Below are 15,501 nucleotides of genomic sequence, written 5' to 3'. Positions count from 1 at the left end.
GAATGTCTTCATGGTGAGAGCGGTTCAGAAACGGAAACCATTGCCTAGAGGTGTGACAGGGATCTCCTTCTCTGGGCATCTCCAAAAAGAGGATGGACGGCTAACTGCTGGGGATGTTTTTGCTGGAGATCCTACACTGAGCAGGGGGTTGGACTTGGTGGCACATGAGGTGCCTTCCAGAGCTAGGATTATGTTAAATTACACCTTTACACCAAGTGCTTCTTGGGTTATCTGATGTGAAGTACTGGCAATATTTTCCCCCCAATATGTTGGCAACAACTGTTCCTTTCCTTCCTGGAAACCTTCCAGGGGCAGGCAGCCAATGGCCAATGGGGCAGCAGCGTAGGGCCAGCCCTGTGAATAGCTCTGAATTATGCTAGAGACACCCAGCCACACCAGAAACAATAACAAACAACTGCAAAGCAGGACTGTCTGTGAAGAGGAGATGACCGCTTTTTACACATAATCACTATCACTTGCTTTTATGTCTTGTCTATGTTCATTTATTTAATATATTTAATGTAATGAGTGGTCAGGGTGAGAAGAATGCAAGTATTATGAATGAAGCAGGCTGCCTCATATCTACCAGATCTGCAACTGGAAGAATGTGGAGAGTGAAAACATGGAGCTGGGGTGCAGTCCTTTTGTGCAATGCAAGGGAGGGGGCAAATAAATCTGGGCCCGAGCTCCACTCCAGACCCTGGGCCACCAGAGGGAAAGGCTGGGCCCATTTCAATCGATCGCTCGATCGCTCGCCTGCTTTGCTCCTGCCTCTGCAGCCTCAGCCGCCTGCCTGCCTTTGCACGGTCTTTCTATTCATGCTGCAGGTTCTGCGTTATGACTCATCCAAATGCACCTGCGCCATGTGCTAAGCAGCAGCGCCGCTGAATAAAAGCCCCACACCTCCATTTACACAACAAAGAAGCATGCTCTGCATTCCCCCCTCCTTCCTTGTTTGCTCTGAAAAGGAAGGAGGGAGGATCCTGCCTTCCTTGGCACTATCTTGAATGTCGGTTCTCCATTATAAAAACCATTTCCCTACTTTACTGTGAATGAGAGACTCAAACCCCCAGCATTAGATTACTACAGTTGTCTAAGATTCTCCCACCAAGCCCCTCCGAACCTTTCTCATCAAACCTCTTTATTCTCAAAGGACACCTTTTTGAGCACAAGGGATCAGCAAACTGATCACTTGAAAGCCTTCCTGATGCTCCTCCGTTCAAGTTAGAAAAGGCTTAATGAAAGCTTGAAAACCCACCAGGGCTTCAGAAGGAACATCTGACTTGGTGATTGGTGCAAATTAATAACTCCAGTCCTATTGAGGCAAGCTGAGCTGAACATCTCCCCTGAATCTTAATGTCTTCAGCTCCACTGGGATTATTACCAATGTAAATTTCTAGCATTCTCAGCTATTAATCTCTGCCTGTCCTCCTGTTCGGCAACATAATGACTAATTAAACATCAGAAGACATGAATGGGAGAGAGTCCCTGGCCTTCCTCCCTTCCCAGGAGGGGAATCAGCATGACAGGAAATAGGAGGCCGAAGCAACCAACAGCCTATGGATAGCCACTGCTGTCAGAGCTTTACAAACACGCAACAAAAGCACGGCAAGATCACGGACACACCTGCTCCGCTGGCCACTTGCGAGTCTTCGCTTGGAGCAGCGAAGCATTTTGTCACAGGATGGAGACCCTCCTGTTGGGCTGATGGCTGGTCCTGTGCTCCTCTGCTGCAGGGAAGAGACTGCCTCCCCACGGTGTTTGGTCTCCCCTCTTTCTATTCTTGGCCCTGCATGGGACCCTCTCTCCCAGGGGTCCCCAGCTGGCATCTCCTCTTTCCCCATTCCACCCTTCTCTGCAGGAATCTCTCAACAGCACTTCATCTTCTGTTCTCTCTTTCTTCCCTTCCTTACGGCTTTCCCTGCACCTTCCATTTCTCTGTTGGGTTATCCATTTTCTCCAGAGTCTTTCCTCATCTCTGCTCCCCCTCTTCCTCCCCACAGACTTTGGCAGCAAAAGCACACGACGTTTTGTTTCTCCTCACCACAAATCACATAATAAGGGAGACCTGATAGAAGTTAGGTGTGTGCTACACAGCTGGCAAGACTGACTCACTCCTAACTGTCACCTATCTTCTCCAGAAAAACAGGCAAGCAACCCAGACACTGCTGAGAGCACTTTCCCACTCCAATCCCCACTTTGCAAACTTCTACAATAAGATGGTAAAGGGCTGGAGACACGGCAGTTTCTAAAATGGCAGTTTCTGAATTCTTGAGTAGGAGAAATAACTGAAAGGAAGGCCTAAATGCTCTCAAGACACCAGATCCCATCTGATCTTGGGAATTTCAGAGGAAGGAACAGGCAAAACCACTCCTGAGGATTTCTTGCCTAAGGAAAATACGCCTACAAAAAAATTCATGGGGCCACCATAAATCAACTGGTAAAAGGAAGGCAGTTACATCCATAATACGCTGCTTCTGCCAGGTCTTCCTTACGGACTCCAACATACCATCTATTTAATGGGCAAGATAAAATGTATTTGCAAAAAGGTTTTTAAATTTAATGTATTGTTTTATTATTAATGTATATACCACTTTAAAAACCTCAGACCTAAGCCATTCATAAATATGTATAAATAAAGTATTAAATGCCTGGCAGGCCTCATGTCAAGCTGGCCTGAACCAGCCTTGCTGTCCATCACAGGGGGAGGGAATCGGGTGCCCCCCAGATGTTTTGGTATGTTTTGGGGTTTTTTACTCCAGCTCCCATAAACCTGACTACTACCCACATTGACTGGCAATTCTGGAGCCGTAATCCACCAGTTGCCCATCTCCACATCAGTTTTACTCTTTACAGCCAATACAAGTTAACAATACTGTGGCAATCAGACTAATTAGGCAGGCAATTTAGTTTTACCTACTAAATTAGAAAATACTTACAGAAGAAGGCAAGCCAGGGGGCACCTTTCTTACTTTCTTTGTCTGCAGAGTATCTGTACATAAAAAAACCAACAGTATGGCAGCCTTAGTGATGGGAAGCAGGGTAAGTGGCAAAAATAACACAACACTAACAAAAGGAGCAAAGCACTGCAAAGGGACTTCAGAAGACTAGAAGTCTTGTCATAGATCCCCCACTCCCCAGCGCTCTTTATATTCTGTTATCTATTTCCTTGGGGGGAATAACTTGACATTGTCCTGAATAAAGCAGGCCTCAAGCTTATAAAAGTATGCTATGTGGGGAAAGGAGCAGCAGTGAGTGTCAACGCAGCATGTATTTCTCACCAAGAGTCGATGAATCATGAAGTGGTCTCCGCCGTGGGTTTGTGGTTGAAAATGTGTAATATGGTGTTCCAGCTTTTCCTGAGGATGAGACTGGCCCTGGACTTCCAAGCCCAATATCTGACCGAAGCAAACTGGGCTGCAAAACAGAACAATAAGAACAGCGACATAAAGTCTTGATCTACCCAAAACTGAGTCCCAACAGGCAGCATAAAAACTCACCACTAAAGATGATAATGCTGCAGGAGGCAATGAAGAATTCCCACTGAATCAACCCATGGCTGTCTGCTCCTCTCCCCACTGATCCAAAGGGGCCTTAGCTGTAAGTCAGATGGCCTTTGCTGCCTCCGTGCTTGCAGTCCTGAATGTGGTACAGTCGGTCCTTCTTAGACACGGATTTTTTATACACCGATTCAAGCATCCATGGTTTGAAAATGTTCCAAAAAAGTATAAATTTCAAATATCAAACCTTGATTTTCCACTTTCTATAAGGGACACCATTTTGCTATGTCATTATATTTAATGGGACTTGAGCATACATGTATTTTGTGATCCACGGGGGATCTTGGAACTAAACCCCAGCATATAACAAGGGTCCACTGTACTTCTATGAATGCAGTAAGTTAAAGCCACCCACAACAGCTGGCAGTGGCGTGTGGTGGTGGAAAGCAGCATTACCGATTGGGGCCCCAGAGAAGTTGCCCGAGACTGGCCTCTCTCCTGCTGGTCTCAGGGCCCAAGGGAGGCAGGCGCAGACCAAAATTCAGAAAGATCCCCAAAAAACCAACCCAGCCCCCAGACAGCTCCCCAGATTCTGAATGGAGCCAGGCAGCTTGTGTCAGGACCTTACACAAAAACTGAGTGACTTAGTTTTCTATATTAATGCTGACTCTTGAAAACTTCCACTGATATTTATTTGAACTACTACTGTTTGCATTGGATTAAAATCAATAGGGATGTAATTAACTCATCTTATTGATTTTTCTACCTAGCAGAACCAACTGAAAAGCAATATCAAGATCTATCCTGCCCTGAGGGCATCAGATGGAGACGGACGGCTCCCATCCCAAGGGTGAAAATGACAGCAGCAACAAAGCTTGATATTATCAATACCAGGTTCGCTCTTAACCGACTGCTTGAGGTCTCTTCACAAAGATCAGTTCACCAACACGATACACAGAGACTGAATTGAAGTCTTCTAGTAAGCCGAAACCTCATCTGCTAAACTTCCATCCAATTACTCAGGGATAATCAATGGCAGGTTATCTTTCTGGAATAGTGACCAGCCCTGCCTGGATTACTGTCCCCATTAATAAGTGCACGCTGCTGTAAACTACCTCTCTTAGCATCACAAATACGCTGCCCCAGCTAATCCATAAAGAACCTTCCTCAGCCTTCCAAAGAGAAATCTGTGGCACAGAAATCTCTCCAAACTGGCTGACCAATACAAGACCAGAGAACACTTGAAACTCCCTGGCACCAACCCGCCTCCCTTTCCAAAGAAATGGCATTTGATACGGGTCAAAAGACAGACAGACTATTCTAAATACGGACAATTTCTAAAAAGATTGTATGTACAGCGCTGTGTAAATTTACAGCACTTTATAAATAAAGGTTAATAATAATAATAATAATAATAATAATAATAACAACAACAACAACAACAACAACAATGAGGAGAATGCAAGGGTCCTACTGGAAACCCATGGAACCTACAGCCTCAAGTCAGTTGGGCTTATTTTCATTCCTCCCGAGAAAGGAGCAGGTAACCTCTGGAAAATTCACAAATGCATTTCAGATCTGTGTAGGCTGCCAACAAGTCATCACCACAACAAGGTTATCAGCTAAGTTTGCAAGCACTGTGCTTTCAAAACCATGCACTTCTATCAGTTTGGCTTAGACACGAGCTGTATTCTTTTTGGCTGATCAGAACAGTGAAGGATATTTGTACAGCCAGTTTAAATAACAGAGGTATAGGGTCCCCTGAAGTAATGCTGTGCTGGGTTTATATACTACTAACCCCACTTTTTATACGTTTCCCTTCAAGTCATCAGGCAGACCCAGCAACATCAGGGACTGCCTGAAGGAAGAGGCCCCTCCCTCCTAAACTGACATCTTGGCCTCAGAGGGAGCGATCAGACAGACCCAGCAACATCAGGGACTGCCTGAAGGACGAGACTTCTCCCTCCTTTGTCACCTTGTATTTTGTATTGCATTATGATTTTTACTGTACACCGCTATGATCATTGCAGAATAGCGGTCTATAAATAAAACATATTATTATTATTATTATTATTATTATTATTATTATTAAGAGCAGATGGTTTCAGACATAGTGCTGACAAGCATCAAGACCAATGGCCAAAGTAGCCTTGTCTGGAGTGGTTCAAGCTTTTCATGAACAACCATGGGCCTCTGCCTACAGCAACTGTGGAGGGGCCAAAGCTGGATCTGGTGATGGGAGAAAATGGTTGGGTCCCATTTGCAGCTCTGTCACAGGCAGAAAATGTATTAGGATATCCCCGCAGGAGGGTGACTCCACAATATCTAAAGCCGAAACTTCTAAGCCAACAGGTATTTGATGCTCATCTCACCCATTTATGCTGATAGCTTTATCAACATTAAGCAGGCACTTGCTTCTTTTTATGTGCTTCTGCCACCTATTTGCTGTTTAAAGTAAGATAATCAAAACTGGCCAGCTTCAATAATGTGACCTAACTAAGAACTACAAATAAAATGAATACAGAAAAAAGCAATAAAGTCACAATTTTACTTGAGAAAAGGGGAAACCAAACTAGTTAGAATGACTACTTGTCTTGTCACGCTCTCTCCTTAAGACGCTCATGAGCATTCCTCACTGAATGGTTCCCTGTCTGTCCTCAAGCTAATTCTCAACACCTGCTACCCACTTCTTCGCTCAAGGATGTCTTTGCAGATTAACTTCAGGGTCAGCTCCACATTCAGAAACATGCATCCTTCAAGCAAAAATATGCTGTGTGTGTGTTTTTGAAAAACTGTAATGCCTACAAAGCACACACAGGCCTAGAATATAGCAATACGCTAAGAAACTCAGATTCTTTGGCTATGAGCAGCAGTAGGGTGGCAAATGTTGCCTGACAATTTCCGTCTGTAGCAGCAAAAGCTAAAAAAACTAGAGTTTGGTTCCATGGCTTGCTTACTGTGTTGCCCAAAGCTGGCTGCTCCAGCTTGCTAGCCTTCCATAAACTCAAGGCCTTTTCTCTGGCTCATTGGGAGAGAGACATGATAGCCAACAGCACAGACAGAAGCAGTCAGGCAACAGGCCACCTTTCGTGTCCTGGCTTACTGTGATGCCAGGATGTCAAGGAACAATTAGTTCCTGGCTGCCAAAAGGACTGGTGCTAAGGGCGAGCACCACTCAGAATCAGACTACTGGCCCCTGAATGCCTCTTCCCTCTTCTTTAGTCCCTAAATTGACCTTAATCACCATTAGGCATCTTCACTAACCATGAATACAGTGACGGACTAGATGAAAGTGAATGAAGTGAGATTAGAACCAAACAAGACAGTTTATGTACAAGGGTCCCAAGGTGATAAACAAATATAAATCAATTAATGCAGCACAAAAATAATAACATTTTAAAACACATTAAAATCCTCTAACAAGCCCTCCGCTGAAGATCTCCAGTTTCTGGCAGGTTCATATGGGAGGAAGTGACCTTTCAGATATCTTGGCCCAAGTCACTTAGGGCTTTGTATTGAGCTTGGAAGCAAATTGGAAGCCAGTGCAGTTCTTGCAGGATGGATCTTATAATGGTCTCTAAAATGTATACCTGACACCGAAAGGGGAGGGAGGGGCAGAGCCTGAGGAGCAGGATTAGCACATGTCGCCCCAATTGTGGAAGAGCTGAGCTTCAACCAACCAAAGCTGTTGGACTCAAGACTCAGGGCCTGTTGTGTCATAACCCAGATGCGCCACAAAAATATACCCCATAGATATGCTAAGAGAGCTAAGTTACAATGACTATTGCAATGTTTTTAAACAGCAACATTTACCTGGAAGCCTGAGAGTCCTGGGTCTCGACCAAACAATGGAAAAGGACTTCTTTCTGACGTCTTGCCTATGAAATAAAATTAAAAGGGAAAATGAATCTCCATTTCAGGCAGTTTTAGGCCTTCATAAGTTAAAGATTTTGGACTATATGAAGGTTAGCACAAATGTTTTATACTTGACAGTTCGTACTCTAAAGGCAGCGGATGTTACACACCTTGGCCTCAATTCAACATGCCCTCAATGTGGCGTCACTGTCCTCCTATAGACCTACACTACTCTGAGCCACAGACCACCAGCACCAGCACCCCAGTCTCACTGAAAAGCCCCTCATGCCACCCGACACAGACCTTCTGTGGTTCATGCCAGGCAAGCAGGGCTGTAGAAGCTTCCAGCTCCCTCCACATAGCCAGATGCACAACCATGACAGACGCACTGAGTCCCCAAAGAGAACACTGGTGGATCTCAGTGCTGAAGTCATCAATGTGTGCCTGGCTACAGGGGATGCAGCCAATCCTGTCTGCTTGCCAACATGTTTGCAATGGTTGTGCGGGGCAACTTTAGGCCTTTAAGTGGGGAGGACTTGGGGTGCTGGAGGGTGGGGAGGAAGGGAATACCAACCACCATAGTCCCTGAAAAAGGACATCTGCACATGCAATGGACACTGGTGTGTGTGTGTGTCCTTTGCTGAACTCCGGCCATAGTTAATCTACATAGTATGATTGAAAATGAAGAAATTTAAAAATATTTGAAATGTTTGACAGGCTTGATCATATGCAATGAAAAAGTCCTAGCTCTGATGTCTCACAAGTAAATTTTGCTGTGTCAATACTGGAAGTAAATCTTATTTACAAATTGCTGCTCAAGACTGCAAGACATGCAGAAGATGGGGCCAAGATAATCTCCTCTCCTTGTAATACTGAATTGAAGTTTCCTGTGAGGTTAATAAGACTGACACATATTTCACTATCACTTACTCAGGAAGCAGGAGCATTATTGTTAAAGCGCAAAAGAAAGTTAACAATTTTCTGCTCAAGCAATTTGCCCCCCAACAACTGTCAGAGACCAAGCAAATAAAATACCTAGCATGCAAAATTGTTTGAGGCAGTATGAATCACACTGTTCAAGTTAACCGAACTCAGCATTTTCACTCCTGTAAATAAGAAGTCTAACACCAAATGATAAACAACTTTTACTAATGTATGCAATATTGCAGGCTAGCTAAAAACAAGTATTTGCACAACAGCAAATTACAAGGACCAGGGAAATGGCCGCCACAGGTCCCTCAAGTCCCAACCAGGCTCCTTCATCGGACCCTCAAGCTCCCCTTCCCTCGGCCCCCTCACTACCACTAGGTTACTATCCTGCCTTGCCTTCCAGAGGGTCAAGGCAGCTCACATGGGCCTCACCCTTCATTTGATTCTCACAACCACTCTGTGAGAATAAGCCTTATCACACCCTGATACTGGCTTTCCTGGAAACCTTTTGCAGCATCCCAAAATCCCACATGGGACCTGGCAGCAATGGCGGTAGCAAGAAATGGAGAGTAACAAGACAGACAGACATCACCATCACCATAAAGCTAGAGGGTCAATGAACGTGAACATCAGGGATGAAAGAGAGCCAGTTGGAACAGCCTTCTCCTCTCCTTCCTCCTCCTGAATGTTACCTGACAAAGGAGAGCTCAACAGTGTGCAAGCCCCACAGATAAACAGATTCCAAAATACCCTTTCACTTTATCTTTGGTCTTCAATTTAAGAGATGGAAGAGTTTGCTGTTAAAAGAATAAAATTGCTTCAGGAAAATGCTACCTCTGTTCAGATCAAGTTTAAAAACTATTCAGGCTGCAAGTGCATTTATCATCAAAAAGAAAATTGCAGCTGCTGAAGTAGTTTAGTGCCATGGAAACTGCAAGTCAAAGAAGGCATCTCATCTATCAGAAAACACAAGCCATTTGCACAAGTCATTGACTGATTCCAAAATAAATCTTAAAGACAACAGGCAGCCTGCGTTATCTCAAAAGTTAAAAAGGTATGAATTGATTTATAAATGAAATTGTTGTGTATTGTCCTCTGTCAAATGCAAATACCATGAATAAATCGAGCAGAACTAAGACTTCTGTTCTGCAGTAACTAAAGGGATCTTTATAGCACCTTTGTCCACAAAAGCTTATGCTGCATCTTCTTTCACACTTAGTTTCAAAGGTGCTACAAGATCCCTTAGCATACGGATTTTCCAGACTAACACAGCTATGTCTTTGTGCTCTGCAATAAGTTATCCTTTAGAAAGTGCTCATTCTTGGCAAATCTTTTCGCTCAGCTTTCGACAATGAAAAAGACCAGCACCGCATTCATTTGCCAAAGGCATTTGCTACCAGCATTTTACCATTTTCTCCAGTGTCAAGGAACAAGAAATGGGAAAGGTATATTGTCACATGCCTTTTAACGGTGAACACAGCTGGTGACTGTCGAAAGGACTGTGGCCAAAGGAGTAGCCCAAAGAAACAAGATGCTCTATGGTGCCAGAAAGTTTACAAATGTGCTGCTTTACAAAAACTAAGGTGATCAAAAAAGTAATTTTTAAAAACCCAACCCAAAGGGCTACAGACCAATGAGGGAGATATGGGAGAGGCTGCTGCTGGCTTTGTCCAGCTGAGAAATGATGCACTCTGTCTTTCTGTTGCCTGCCCCAGTTGTTTTCTCCTCAGCCCTTCTCCTCTGCTCCAGGGGCCTTTTTTGGCTGCAGTGGCAGCAGAGAGGTAGCTCTCTCCTCCCTTCCCAAGGAAAAGGGAATGTGGCAACAAAAGAGGAAGAACAAGAGCCCTCTTCCACAAGATCTGAGAAATCAAAGGGAAAATTAAAACAAGAATGGGGGTGCTCTGTGATCAGCAGGGGAACATATTACATGACATGGATTCAAAGGGCCAACTTTACACTCCAGTCCCCAAGAAAGGGAACACCAGAGATGGGAGTGATCACAGGACTGCTGTATTAACTTCCCAGGCAAGCAAAGTGATGCTGAAAATTCTACAACAAAGACTTTTACCACATATGGACCAAGCAATGCCAGATCCCCAGGCTGTGAATCAACTCATTTTGGGTGTGGTGGTTGGGGAAGACTTCTATGGATACCATGGACTTAAAAAAAAGACAAATAAATGGGTCCTGGAGCTCTCCCTAGAAGCCTGGATGATTAAACTGTCATACTCTGGGTTTTCACTAGAAAAGACCACAATGCTTGGTAAGATAGAAGGCAGTAGGAAATGAGGAAGACCACATAACAGAGAGGCACACCCTCTCAAGGAAGCCACGGCCTGACTCTGCAAGGCCCCAGCGGGGATGTTGGTGATAGAAGGTGACTTATCATTCATAGGGCCGCACAGTTACACAATTAACAACAAAGGAACCAAGGGCTGCTTGAGGCAAAGCTGGGAAGGAAACCAACAAAAACGGCAACCCCCTGGGGCACCTTTAAGTACCAGGCAGTGGCCTCTTCGATGCTTGGTATGGCTCTACATTTTCCAAATTTATAACAGCAGGAAAGGATGGGACTATAAACAGGCAAGTGACTCCTATTGTGGAGATGTCATTCTTTGTTTTCATTTTTGGTTAATGTTGCAGCTTTAAAATTGCGCCCCCTCCAATGGATGAATATCAAAAGATTTGTTGCGTTGTTTACATTTGGAGGCTCCTGTTAATGCCTGCCCTTCCTTTGGGAAATGAGGAGCAAATATCCTGCCTTCGCATTGGGCCTATTATCATTTTAATTATGCTCTTCTCCCAGGTGGTCTGGTTCCTGGACGGCGGCAGTTTATAAGCAGTTACTAAATATATGCAGAATAGGAACTCAGAACTAAGGTACAATTATTTTTCACAGAGCTTAATAAAAATAAGCACGGTTGTAAGCATATTGTTGCCTGGGTAGCCTCCTTTTGCTGACCTTTTTGTTGTGTCGGCTAATTTTATATATGATGATTTTACAAAAGAAATAAACTAGGGTGTTTTATTTTGCTTGACAGTTCAGAAGTCCATGGTTTCACTTCCAGTACATGACCAAAAGAGCCAATAAATTTGCCATGAAGAAGAGTTTTGTTTTCTTGGTGAAGCATCTGTGAACTGACTGCAGTTCTTCCAAATCTGGTTATTCACTAGCCAATTGCTGGGTTTCTTCTAAAAACACACACGCGTACCTTTTAACCCACAAACCACTGCCTGTGATTTCTTCATCCCCCCCCCCCCATTGTGTTCTGAAGAAGATTTTGGGGAGCAAGTTGAGTTCTTGCCAAATAGAGTAGCCATGAGTGAAAACTGCAAAAGGGAAACCCTGAGCACCGAAGGTTAGAAGAGCAATGCTTCTGTTTGTTATACTGGTAGGGACAACACACAACAGATCTGATGACCACACCAGTCAGACAGACAGAAATGGGAAAACAGTGCCAGAACCCTCTGAGGGAAGAACCCAACAAAGGGACAAAGGTCCAAAGGATGGCTGCCCACTAAACCTGGGCTTCAAAATTTTTTGATAAAACTACTGTATATAATCCCAGAATCCTGTTGAGTTGGAAGGATATCAAGAAGCCATCAAGTCCAGTGCATCTATCTGATGTGGAGGATGAGCAGGACTTTCCCATATTTGCAGCCGCTGGCTACAACTCTTCTTCCCTTTCCTGGCAGACTGGTAGCCAATGGCTTATAGTCACAGGCACAGGGGGCATTTTCATTACATTTTGGGGGCTTTCTGGGCCATCTTAGGTCTTTTATTAACAATAGGAAGTGAGCAAAGGCATTTGCTGTCCACTTCCTTTCCAAAAAAAAAGTCTTCTCCAGGTCCTAAATTGGCCCACCGCCCTCAGTGTGGTGGAAATGCCTGCCATGTTCCCTAAAAGGATATCTGTGGCATTTCCTACCCCATAAGGAGAGCCCTAAGGGCCACAAAGACAGCCCTGGGGGATGCCACACTTTGCCTGCCCCTGCACTGCATTGCTGTACCTTTCTTCTAAAACGAATGAAGCCAGCATTTAGTGTTTAAAACACACACACAAGAGGCTACATTCCAATTTGTGGTCAAAACTTAGAAGTCCAACTCTTGTCAACAAAATCAATCTGAATGTTAACTGCCTTCTCTACTCTCAATTTCCAGCCCCCAGTCAGAATGAGTAATAGTGACGCTGCCGGCAAAATGGTCTCCATATACCACCATCTATTATCCCTGTCAAGTTAATGTTCCATGTTGAACCATATGCTGTGGGTACATATTCAACAAAGAAAATTCCTTAAATTTGTTACAATCAGCATTTGCAGTCATCCAAAAAACCCTGACATAAACAGCTTTATTGTGTTTCTGCCATTTTACCTAATAGCCATGGCAAAAGCCGCTGACACACCATTAGGAAAGGAAGATACAGGAACTGCTATAAAATGACTGTGTATTATATAATTTTCCTAAGCAAGAAATTTCAGTTACAATAAACTGGAATATCTAAATGTGCATGACTGTGTAAAAGAGAAACCTCCAGCCTATCTGTATATTATACTGCATGTAAATCAATATAACATAATGCAGGCAACCATCCTGTTAAAATGAGTATTTTCCTGTTTGTATGCTTCCTTCTCCTCTACAGTTGTTGCATAATTACAGAAGTCTAACAGTACTTTATCAGAATGAAAACAATTTAAATCAAGTATCTTTACATGCATTAAGGGTAGGTCGCAGATGAATTACGAACTCCCGAAAGCCTCTGGCTCCTGGCACAGCCCTTCACATCATGTTAAAAACGATGCCCGAAGAAGAAGATAAAGAAGAAGAGCCGACAGGCTTCCTTCCAGCCCCCAGAGTAGCAACCTTAAAACGCTGAGAAAACACACCATCAAATCCTGAGCACAGCATCAATTTCGGTTAATTACAGCCTTGTCAGCAATGTGATTATTCAAACAGCTCGTGCACATGTTAATGAGTTCTTATTTGCATATTTATTTTTTCCTTTGTTGAAATGTCATTATTACATTCTACAATGATGAATAGTGCTGATGAAGTGGTCCGATATATAATTAGTCATTAGGTGGAATGAATAGATCAATTATGAAAAAAACTGAGATTAAAAATAATCCAACAAGATTGCCCCAATATCACAAAGAAACACTGAAAAAAAGGAGGAGGGCAGAGATGATGATATAAATAATTTGTCACTTAAAAGAGTCCAAAATTATTTAAGTTTGCCGTAAGTAAAGGAACTACTTGTATTTTTAAAAAGACTTTAATAAGAACCAATCAATCAGATGGTTGATTCTGGGGAAGTGTTCTGTAGAGGGAATGATGAGATCTGTATTTTTACCCCAACATTCCCTTCAATTCCTTTTGGCTGAATGATTATTTCTAATGGATTGCTCAGCCTTTTAGAGACGGTGCACTTGCAGGGTGCCGAACCTTGAGGTGAATAAAGCACATGGAAATGGGAGAAAGCGTGGCTTGAAATCCTGGCTTATTTTCAAAGGGAACGATCGGCTCAGCCCCTTGCGATGGATTGCTATAGTTATTCCGCCAACACTTGCGATTTGCTGGGGAAGGTACTGGGGAGCAGATGGGAACATTCCACATGAGCAAACCAATCAATCACCTTGGAGGGGCGCAGGTGCAACACAGCCGCGTAGCAACACACCATTTCACAGTCTATCGGGCACAAACACATGGTACCCAATCAATGGCACCCCAAGGACCTCCGAGGGGAGAGGCTCTCTGGAGCTTTACTGGTCCATGCCTGATGACTTCATAATCACACATCATTTCATTCACTGGAGGATACAAACTAGCATCCTAATAACCCATCTATTGAAAGCACTGCTTCATGTTGCGCATATTAATAAGGCTGCCGTTTGCAGTGGAGTCACAGACTGGAAGCCACACCGAAAGCAGTCTAAAATAACCCAGCGCTGGAAACTTCTGCCTTGGAAGATTTGCTGCTCAGCCCCAGATCAAGGACCATGTCATTTCTTCTGCGACAAAGCAACAATTAAACATCACCAAGCCAAAGCCACCACAGATAAAGAGAGGAAATGCACAGTCACACACACAAACATCTGCAATACAAAAATGTATTGTGTGCCCCACCCCACACAAGATTTCATTAGACAACTTTTCTAAATTAGTGGCTCTGTGACAGTGAGACAGTGATGATGTACAGGAAGAACACAATGTGGCTTCTTCTGCTGGCCCCATGCAGCCCCACACTGCCACTGTGTGGCCTCTGGCGCTCAGGCCAGCCACTCCTAGGGCAACAAAAAGGGTGCATGGGGCGGGGGAGAGGGAAATAGGAAAAAGGAAATTTGGCAGGCAAACTAATGAATGGATTTGGGTGACTGCTCTTGCATCTCTCCCAGCCCCTCCTTTCCTGAGCAAAACCTATGTGACATCACAAAACAACACTGGGCTTTCAAGTACGCAGTTGCTAGGGAACACCAGCAGAAGGGTGCAGCTGTGCGCATGCTCTGCGTGAGGAGACGCATCTGGCCGGCCGGTGTGGGAACAGAATGATGCTGGACTGCATGGGCTTTTGGAGTGACCAAGCGCATCTCCTCTGTGAGCATGTCCTTTTGCTCTTGGCACACATAAGCTAAACACAAGAAATGCCAGCTCCTGAAGCCACCGCCTCCACCGCAAGGCCCCCGGTGGTTGCTGGGTGGTCAGGTATGCGCACCTTGGAGATCCACAAAGGCAGGTGGAGGCACCCTTAAGCCAGGCACCCATGTAACTCCCCTGCGACATGTGTGACACCGAGACTGAAGAAGAGGGCGGCCTACCCGCGGCCACACCGTGAATTCATGCATTTTCCAAGGGTGACCCAGGGTGAGAACAGGATGGATGTGGGGCCAGACTCAAGAGGCCTTCCAAGGCTGCCCTGTCCTCCCACTGACCATCTCACCCCCCCCAACTGCACATGAGGCAACATTGGCGCGTTACAGACCACTGAGAAGCAGCAGTCTGGCTCTGCCTCCGCTTGCAGCGTCCGGGAACCGCAGCCTTTAAACGGCGCGGCTCCCGGACGCTGCAGAGAAGGAGCGTGGAAATCGCGCTCCTTCTCAGGCCCCAGAAGAGGCGCTGCGAGTGCCAAAGGGCGCACTTGCGGCGTCACTTCCGGTGCGCCACGTGCGGACGCAGAGCATCTGCTACGTCAAAATGGCGGTGCCCCTATGAACAGGG

General features: G+C 44.7%; 1 protein-coding gene across 9 annotated transcripts in view; it reads right to left on the bottom strand.

Moving 5' to 3' along the window:
• LOC149307091 (transcription factor 12-like) overlaps positions 1 to 15,501 on the bottom strand; it is a 145,942-nt gene that overhangs the window by 73,252 nt on the left and 57,189 nt on the right. For all 9 annotated transcript variants that reach the window (XM_089538025.1, XM_089538020.1, XM_089538021.1 and 6 more), the window contains 3 exons: positions 7,314 to 7,378; positions 3,282 to 3,417; positions 2,940 to 2,992 (listed from right to left, as the gene is read on the bottom strand). In XM_089538025.1, the coding sequence (XP_089394151.1) occupies positions 2,940 to 2,992; positions 3,282 to 3,417; positions 7,314 to 7,378 (254 nt within the window). The remainder of the gene's footprint in view (positions 1 to 2,939; positions 2,993 to 3,281; positions 3,418 to 7,313; positions 7,379 to 15,501) is intronic.

Source organism: Sceloporus occidentalis, unplaced genomic scaffold (assembly GCF_023333645.1).
Source record: "Sceloporus occidentalis isolate IW3139 unplaced genomic scaffold, rSceOcc1.0.p SCAF_9, whole genome shotgun sequence".
Lineage (NCBI taxonomy): Eukaryota > Metazoa > Chordata > Lepidosauria > Squamata > Phrynosomatidae > Sceloporus > Sceloporus occidentalis.
This window is presented reverse-complemented; position numbering and strand designations above follow the sequence as displayed.